The 8,996-nt window shown below is 49.4% G+C and overlaps 1 protein-coding gene across 2 annotated transcripts; it reads left to right on the plus strand.

Annotated features, from left to right (window-relative positions):
- Positions 1-2,192: 2,192 nt before the first annotated feature.
- Positions 2,193-8,650, plus strand: LOC102861628 (homeobox protein TGIF1-like). Of its 2 annotated transcripts, none has more exons than XM_006891394.1 (3): positions 2,193-2,212; positions 7,059-7,285; positions 8,075-8,650. In XM_006891394.1, the coding sequence occupies exons 1-3, from the start codon at positions 2,197-2,199 to the stop codon at positions 8,648-8,650; spliced, it is 819 nt and encodes a 272-aa protein (XP_006891456.1). In that variant the 5' UTR covers positions 2,193-2,196. The 2 variants fall into 2 exon arrangements, with proteins under 2 accessions (XP_006891456.1, XP_006891457.1); XM_006891395.1 differs by lacking the exon at positions 2,193-2,212 and adding an exon at positions 3,773-3,788.
- The last annotated feature ends 346 nt before the right edge of the window (positions 8,651-8,996 follow it).

The raw sequence follows: 8,996 nt of genomic DNA on the forward strand, positions 1-8,996 counted from the left end.
GCATTGGGTCCGCGCGGGCGGGCCGCTCTGTGGAGTCGCGTCCAGACCCGCCGGGGCCACCGCAGTTGGCAAACAAAGCTTCTCCCAAGTAACCTCCGGGTGCCCGGCGCTCCGGCCACTCATGCCGCCGAGTAGCCGTGACGGCCCCCAGCTCCTCCCCGAGGCCCCAGCCCGCCCTCCTCTCAGCGCTCCCGGCGGAAATGAGCCACCAATCCCGGCACAAACAACCCTTCAAACCCGCCAGGAGCCGCCCGCTAACGGACCCGAGGCGCCCTCCCTCCGCCCCGCATCTGCCGCCGCAGCCGCGTGCCCGCCGCTTCCTGTCCGGCGGGGCAGGGAGGGCGCCGGGTCCAGCCGGCGGAGGCCATGCGCTCGCCTGCGTCGGGTATTCGTTCTCGGGGTGCCGCCGAGGCAAAACAAGGCAGAAAAGCTGCTTGGAGAGACATTGCCCCCTGGTTATTCATTTTAAGTCCTTAGATGGGGATAAAAACCACCGAGCTTTTAAACTCTGGCCCTAAAGCACCTCGTGGGCACGTGTGTGTGCGTGTGTGTAAAAGCGGGGTCTGGACTGGCTTGAATTTTCAGAGTCATCCAGAAACAGAGGCCCCAAAGTCTACAGTTAGTGACTTCTTGGCTCGCTTTAGTCCTCGTTGGGTTTACCTTTTTTTTTTTTTTTTCCAAGGAGCCCCTGGCAGGAACTTCATAGAGATTACAAAACAAAACAGCACACAGTCGAAACTGGAGGCAGACCCTAGCGCTGACGTCTGCAGGGCTTATTTACGTTTTGGGTTTTTTTGGTGTGTGTGTGTGTGTTTTTTTTTTAAGAGGGGAAAGTCTTACTGTAGCGTGAGTTTGTTTGCTTCAAAACAACGGAACACACACGCTCAAACCGGACTCCGAGGAGAGGCGGGGGCGGTTGGCAAAACGGCGTTCAGCATCCAGTCTCCTAAAAGGATCGTTTCATTAAGAACTTCTGTCGAGAGGCCTTACAACTCTTAAGCCTAAATAAACCAACCGGGACATGTGTTTACTTAATGACTAGTTTCTGTTCGAGACCTGGGGGTGGGGGTCCTCTGCCAAAGTTTTAAGTCCTAAGAGCTGTTTACCGAAACTTGAGCAGTCCGGGAGTCGTCACCCCTTTATGGGAACGAAGGGCGGAGCGCCGGGGCCGGGGGTGCGAGGTCTGGCCCGAGGGCAGCGGGCGCGGTCTGTCCGTCCCCCGCGGAGACGAGCATGTGAGCATGACAAGTGTCTATCCGCAACGTGTTCGATTTCGAAACTACTTTGCAATCCCGTCCGGAACTCGCCGCTGTAGCTGGGGGGGTGGGGGGGCAGACTTAGGCCGGTGTGTCATCGTCCTCCCCCCCACCCAGATGCCCCACACTGCAGCCGCGGGAGGGAAGCGGCCCGGGGAGGGTGCGCCGCGCCGCGGACGCGTGTCAATGGCACCGCGTGTCCTGGAAGAAGTTCCTGCTTGTCCTGAATACTTTTCCTCCCAGGATCAGCCTCCGGACTCCGCCGCTACAGTCGCGTCCCGCGGGGCCAGGGACAGCTGTCAACCACGACAGGGCGGCTTGACTTCCGCGGGTGGAGGAGGGGACTCGCACTCTCACTACAGCGCTCACCCTCGTCGTCCCGGGAAGAAAGGCCCGGAGGAGAGAGTGGGGAGCCAAGCAAGGGCTGCGTGCGCGCCGCCCGCAGGAAGGATTGGGTTTCTCTGCCCCCACCCCCGCGCCGCCCCCGCGAGTGACGGGTGACAGCGGCCGGCGCCCGCGGCTCTCAACTCGGTCCCCGATCCCGGCCGGCGGGGGGAGGGGCGAGCGGCGGCGGCGGGAGGGGGCCGGGCGGGTGGCGGGGGGCGGAGGCAGGACCGCCTGCACCTTCCCTGTGCGCCTTGCTCACTCTGACAGCGCCGAGGTGCACCGATCGCCATCAGGGAACAAAGGAGCAGGGTGGGGAGGGAGAGCCCCGGCCGGCAGCCAGGAGATCCCGGCGGGAGGAAGCCCGAGTGGCAGTTGAATTCCATCCAAGCACCGGACGCCTGGGACCCGTGCGCCTGGTTTGGCAATAACGGCTGGAGTAGCACCTCCAAGTTACGGGAAAGTCGGCCAAGCCGGAGGGCCCACGCCCGCCACCTCGCCCACCTCTCCCGTCGCCGTTGGCGGGTCTCCCTCCCACGGGAAGTGGGGATTCAGGATGAAAAGCAAGAAAGGTAAGCCCGCTGCGCGGCTCGTGCGCCTGGGGGGACGCGCGGAAGCCGCCGGGTGGAGGACTCTGGTGACTTTGTGGACTTTCCTGCCGGGGACCCTCGGGCAGCCGTTTCTTTGTTGGGGCTCAGTCTGAAAACGCAGTTGATCCTTTTCTCCAGACACAACACGAGGAGCTGTTGTGGGGAGACCGGCCGCTCCATGCTGCTGGCACGTTGTCAGGGAACATGCTCCTCCGTCTTGTTTGTGCCGCTTTAACTTTCATTGTCTGAGCCGACACCCTACGTCTCGCCGGCAGCGCCGGACTTCTCGGCCATCCTCAAGGGCCTGGGATGTGGAGGGTCCCCTCCAGGCTCAGGACAGGAGAATCCCGCGTGGTCGTCGGCGCAGCGCACAGGAGCCCCCAACACCCGGGACTGCGGAGCCGCCGCGCCTTTGTCTCAAGTTGGGCTTAGGGCTCCCACGCCCAGCTGGGCACGACGCCCTTTTCTTTAGGAATGTGGAGTTTTCATAATTGAGGGGACATAATTCTGGACCCCGAACTGCCCTTGTGTATGAGCAGTTTTAGAAAGATGAACTTTTTTTGGTTTGGTTTTAATGCCCAGTCTTTAAAAGTTTTCCCACGATGAATCGGGGCGAGACGCCGAGTTGGAACTTGGGGCTGGCTGCTTCGTGCGGCGTGCAGTCAGAATGTGTCCAAGTGTGACAATCAGGCTTGGTTGTAAGTGCAGAAAGTGACCCTGTCATTGTTTCCACGAAGCGTTCTGGAAGGCTTACAACCAAAACTTACCGTCAGGCTTTTTTGAACAACTAAAATACGGGGAGGGGGAACCCCCAACCAACCCACAAAAGGTCAGAGAACGTGAACTCCCTTTTGAAGTGAACTTTTGAGTCCCTGCTTGGGAGGTGCCCTCAGATACCCTGTCGCCGAGCTGGAGCTGTGTTTTCTGTTGTGATTTATGTCGAGTGTTGAAAACAGAAGTTGCTCACTTGTAGGGGCGGGGGCGGGGGGGGTGGCCCTGCGCATGCCCAGTAGTGGGCTGGCCGCTGCATTCTTGCAGACTTGCCTTGCGGTGATGGACAGGACGGCAAGTACAGTTAGAACGGAAAAATCCTAACGTGGAACAGCCTTCTGCCCGGGAGAGTTTCTTCGGTTACATATTTTTCTGTGGTTCTGCCCATTTGAATCTGTGAAAGACAGGTGGAACTTCGGTCTTTGCCAGCCAGGGGAAGGGAAAGTAAACGTTAGAACTACGCTGATTCCTCAGCAGTGGGAGAAGAGGGGTGAACTTGGTCTGAGGGGGAGAAAAAAATCTGAGAAACAGCCCGAGGAGGGCCCAGGATCGCCTCTCCGAGGTTGTCTGAACTCTTGGTGAGACTTGACAGGTCTTGAGCTCCCCCAAAGGGCTTTTCTGTGAATGAGGGACGCCAACGCGGTCAGATTGGGGATTCTGTTTTTGAAGGGGTTCCAGTTGGTCAGGCCCAGGCCCCTCCATTGTTGGGGTCCTTCACGCACCCCCACATCCCTGAATTCCGAGCCTGGGAAGCACCGATGAGGTCGAGTCATGGAGATAATGCGGGGTTGACATGTTGAAAAGGAAACTCTCCCGGTACAGGGCTGTTGCAGGGGTAACAAGCAAACCCCCCCCCCCCCGGGCTTCCTTGCCCTTCTAGGGCTTCTCTCTGTCAGGCCGCCCGAGAAGTTAGAGTTCGAGGCCCGGCTTCTGCTTTCTTGCTAACGGTCTCTGAAGCATTTTTGAACTCCTTGTCCGCGGTGCTCAGAACAGATTCAGGCACTGACCTAGGTAGAGGCCGAGGGACTCCAGAACAAAAGCTGCTCTGCGTCCTCGCTTGGCTCCCGGATGGCTCCGGGTCCTCCCCCGGCCTCCTTCCCAACATACCTTTGAGGGGCTGGACAAGCCCCCATTTTAGAAGTCTACACCCCCGGGCCGCGGCCTGCACCATTGTGTGTGTGTCTCAGCAAAGTGGGTGGAAATCTTTTCACGTGGACTTGAAAACAAGGACAAACCCAATTGCAACGTCTGGAATTTACTTAAGACTGGTGTGTGATTATGTATGGGCCCAAGATGCCTACTTCCTAAAATGACCTAGAAACGTGCAGAAAGAGGGTGTGATGAGGAAAATCCCTTGGTTCTGTTTGCTCCAAGCTTCTAGCCATGGTGGGTTCTTGCTTTAGAGTTTTCTCCTTGGCTGGCTGTGGCCCCCCGCACACCTAGACCTTAGTGTCTGAGTGTTAAGAGATTCTTGTAATCAGGAGACTTAACAGTTTGCTCTTCTTAATTACATACTGAAACCTTCCCTTAAATGTACTCTTGCTTTCAGATTATTTTCTAGTTTTCTTTTAGGGTTTTCACAACCGTTAACAAAGTGCACAAGATAAGATTGGTTCTTAGACTTGTGAGCTCCCTACGCCATCATGTGACTTTCTGACCGTTTCCCTGTGTGTGGCAGAGTAAAAAAGGCTTGTGATTTCCCTCCCCTCCTGGAAGCACATTTTAAAAAGTGTAAGCAAGGCCCAAGAAGTTTGGAAACAAGTTGTCACTGGGAAACTTTTCAAAAGCACTATTACAATAGGAAATGACTAACGAGGAAAAGTCTTTGTTTTTCAAAGTTGAGCCACCAACTCTGGGAGTTTTCGTGAAAACAGCCCTGACAGAAGCTAACGTGGTTTTTTGCCTGCAATGAGATACCAGCTGGCCTGGCCAAGAAACTCGAGTCTTAACTTCCTGTTTCTTAGCTTTTGTGCACATATTGGAAATATTTGTTAAGAGATTCAGAGTCCTGGCATTCATTTGTGTAAATGAACTGAGAACAGAGGGGAATTGCACTGCAGTTTGGGATTACTTAGCTGAAACTTGCTTTTGTGTCAGTGTCACCAGCCTGTTCTAAGAGTGTCACACTAAAGAAGCAGTTTAAAGGACAGAAGTCTGGTTTGTTTTTTGTTTCAAACTCTTTGTTATTCGTACAGTTGAGAATTCACTGTCTTAATTAGCAAATTTTCACACTTTTTCTGGCTTAAGAAAAGGGAGGAAGATAGAAGCCTGGAAGGAATGCCTGCCTTTTCAGACCTTGGAGAGGGTAAACAAACTACGTTATCCAAATTTTCTTTAGTCATTTGATTAGTTGGCACTTTTTTGTAAAAAAAAAAAGTTATATTTCTTTAATTATTAAAGTTAATGTAAAACAGGAATGCATTTATAATTTGCAAGGCTTTTAATAATAGCTCCCCACCTACGTTTATATAATACGGTGTTTGAAAGAAAGGCTTCCGTTTTCTCAACAATGAAAGCAGTTTCAGTTTAAAACTTTGCTTTAAACTTTTTTTTTTAAATATTACTTTTTTTTTTTTAGCTGTTTAAGTAAATCTTCAGTGAAGGGAAACTTAGAACTACATAATGGTTAATGTAGGATTCCTAATTCCGTTTCTTTATGCATCTTAGTTAAGCCTAGGGCTAAAGTGAATTTGCAAGATCATTCTCTTTTGTTAGAACTTGCTTTACTTTTTTGTCTTTGGAGAGTTCGGCTGCCTTGGGGTGCTCCCTTCAGCAACTTCTGCCCCCTGCAGTCCAAAAAGGAAACTGCATCACCAAGTGAAGCCTGCACTTCAAATTATTTGTATGAGAAGCTTTTTCTGTGTCATTATGTTAAAATGCTGTAAAAGTAAATGAAAAGAATTCATAAAACTACTTTACTAGGCTTTATGAGGAACTTTTGCTTCTACCATGGTAAATGACTCAGTTTTCCCAATATGGAAATACTCAAGTATATCATAGTTTAGATTGTCTAAAAAAAAAGAAAATGTGTATCTCAAGTTCAAAATGATCTTTAACTCTAAGAGTCAGATGTGAAGTTTAGCTGTTATTTAAATATTCTCTATAATAGGATTAAAATACTTAAATATCAGAAGAGAACTTCCTTAGGGGATTCACTGTTCCATTTTCTTTATCCTGTAATAAATTAAGATGCAGCTGTTTATTGGTAGATTAAAAGTCTTGTTTTTACTACATATAGACAGTAACAAACAAGAAACAAGATAAGTATAAAAGTAGTGTAAATTTTTACATATGTACAAGTTAAAGTCTAGAGGCAACCATACTTTGGGCATGTGACAAGGAGAGGAAAAGAATATCATATTTAGTATGGTGGAGGATCAGACAAAGAGAAGAAGACCCTCAGTAAAATCGATTGACACAACAACTGCAGCAATGAGCACAAGTGTGTCAGAGACAAAGAGGGACAGGATAGGACAGGGTTAAGATCTGTTGATAGGGTTGCTATGAGTCTTACTTGACTCAGCACCTACCAACAACGAACTGGGAAAATTGTCCTATTTTCTCTATGTCAGTGAGGGTGGGCGGGTGACTCTTCTTTTTTCTCTAAACTTAATGAAAGCAGCATAGTCTTTAAAATGTACAACAGAGTACTCATTATGTTGTTTTCCCCAGTTAGCAGTGACCTTAAAGAGAAGGCTGTTAGGCACATTCCAGCCCCTCGCAGCACCCTTTCAGTTCCACATGTGGCAAGCTGTTCACATTGAGTACAGTTTGCTCTGTTGAATCAGATGAAAGGATTTGAGGCTCATTCAAAAGGAATGTACGGTTTTGAATACTATAGGAAAGCAAGTAAGAACAGGCTTCTGGCAGTCGGCTGAGAATTACTCTGTTGTAAGTCAAATTGCTCTTAAGTACTTGACTTGTGTTGCAGGACAGAAAACCACCCATTCTTTGCCTGCCTTTCAGTAATTACAAAAACATCATTACACTGAGTAGTCCAGATAAGAGCGCCGCCTTGCTAGGAAAGCCACTGACAGACGGCCTTTGTCCTCCCCAGGTGTTGTTGGAGCATCGGGCAGTGAGACCGAGGATGATGAATGCATGGACATCCCCCTGGACCTGTCCTCCTCAGCTAGCTCGGGCAAGAGACGGAGAAGGGGCAACCTGCCCAAGGAGTCTGTTCAGATTCTCCGGGATTGGCTGTATGAACACCGATACAATGCTTATCCCTCAGAACAAGAAAAAGCATTACTGTCCCAGCAGACGCACCTCTCTACACTACAGGTGAGCAAGAACACACAGCAGAGGCAGACTTAAAATTTATTTTCCAAGTCATTTGATAGGATTCCATTATGTCATGTTAATCTCCATGTACTTTCCTCTTCCTGCCTCAAAAAAAAAAGGGGGGTGTGTGTGTGCATATTTTTACTATAAACTTTGTGGTGCTCAAAGCTAATACCTGGCTATTTAAAGAGACACTTGACAGTCATCTGTCAAACAGCATTTCCTTTAATGCCTTCCTTTATGCATCAAACATAAAAAGATTAAACCTTATTCTATTACCCAGGAAACTGGTTTGATATTTAAACAAGGACGGACTTGAGTGAGGTAATTCATGTTCTGTCTGTTGACAGAGTCATTTGAACTGGGGAAAATCAGTAGCTTAGAGGAGTGGTGCTTTTCACACAGGAAAGGTTTTCCTGTAGTTGATTAACTTAAATGCTGGGCAGAGGATAGTAGGTTAATATGGAAGAAAGTTAACTGGTAAACCTCTCTCCCTAAAATCAGTTTCTATTATTTGAGTATTTATGGCTTCCCCCCCCCCCCCCCATCCCCCCCACCCCCCGCTTGTGTAAAGATCTAAAGAAGATGAGATAGAAAAGGGGAATTTATATTAAAAGAGGAGATAGTTTATGATAGGAAATGGCTCTTTCTTGGCCAGGATCAAATTCCTTAAATAGCTTTGTGAGCTCAGGCCTTCTTTAATACAAAGAGAGAGGTCAAATGGGCACCCCTGGAAGGTTCTCAGAAAGTGTTTGCTGAGTGAATGATAGCATGCTGATATGATTGCAGGTCTGTAACTGGTTCATCAACGCCCGCCGCAGGCTCCTCCCTGACATGCTGAGAAAGGATGGCAAAGATCCAAATCAGTTCACCATTTCCCGCCGTGGGGCCAAGATTTCGGAAGGTAATTCTGTGGAATCAGCAGTGGGCATCAAGAACTTAATGCCAACTCTTGAGGATAGCCCATTTCATTCCTGTACTGGACCAAACCCCACCGTCGGGAGGCCGCTATCTCCCAAGTCCTCGTCCCCTGGATTAGTTTTGGCTCGGCCATCCGTGATCTGTCATACCACAGTGACTGCATCGAAAGATGTGCCTTCATTCCCACTCTGTCATGCACTAGGCATGGGACAAAACTCAGATCTCCAGCAAATCGCAGCCAGCAACTTCACAGACACCTCCTTCCTGTACCCCGAGGACACGTGCAAATCGGGACCAAGTACAAACGCACAGAGTGGCCTTTTCAACACTCCACCTCCCACCCCCCCGGACCTCAACCAGGATTTCAGTGGCTTTCAGCTTTTAGTGGATGTTGCACTCAAAAGGGCTGCGGAGATGGAGCTTCAGGCCAAACTTATGGCTTAACCCCCCCTTTCAAACAAACAGTTCTCAAAAATGGTGTCATGATTGCCAGGGTGATGGCAAAGAGGTGAATTGCATTATTTTCTATATATATATTTTTTGTTTTTGTTTTTGTTTTTTATTAATATTTGCACATGGGATTGCTAAAATGAAGCTTCCTGTTACGGAGTTGCCTTCAGTGGAATATAGTCATTCCAAGAACTATAAACTCAAAACTACTGTAGAAACAAGGGCTTTTCTCTTTTTAAATGTTTCTTGGTAGGTTATTCATAATGTGAGATGGTTCCCAAGATCATGTGATTTCCCACCCCCTCCCCCTTTGCCTTTTTTTTTGTTGGGGTTTTTTTTT

This window comes from Elephantulus edwardii, unplaced genomic scaffold, assembly GCF_000299155.1.
Source record: "Elephantulus edwardii isolate Elephantulus edwardi_28Jun2011 unplaced genomic scaffold, EleEdw1.0 scaffold00097, whole genome shotgun sequence".
In the NCBI taxonomy this organism is placed as follows: domain Eukaryota; kingdom Metazoa; phylum Chordata; class Mammalia; order Macroscelidea; family Macroscelididae; genus Elephantulus; species Elephantulus edwardii.

Coding starts and splice junctions, on each gene's coding strand:
- LOC102861628 (XM_006891394.1), top strand. Junction 7,286..8,074: donor CGCACCTCTCTACACTACAG/GTGAGCAAGAAC, acceptor ATATGATTGCAG/GTCTGTAACTGGTTCATCAA.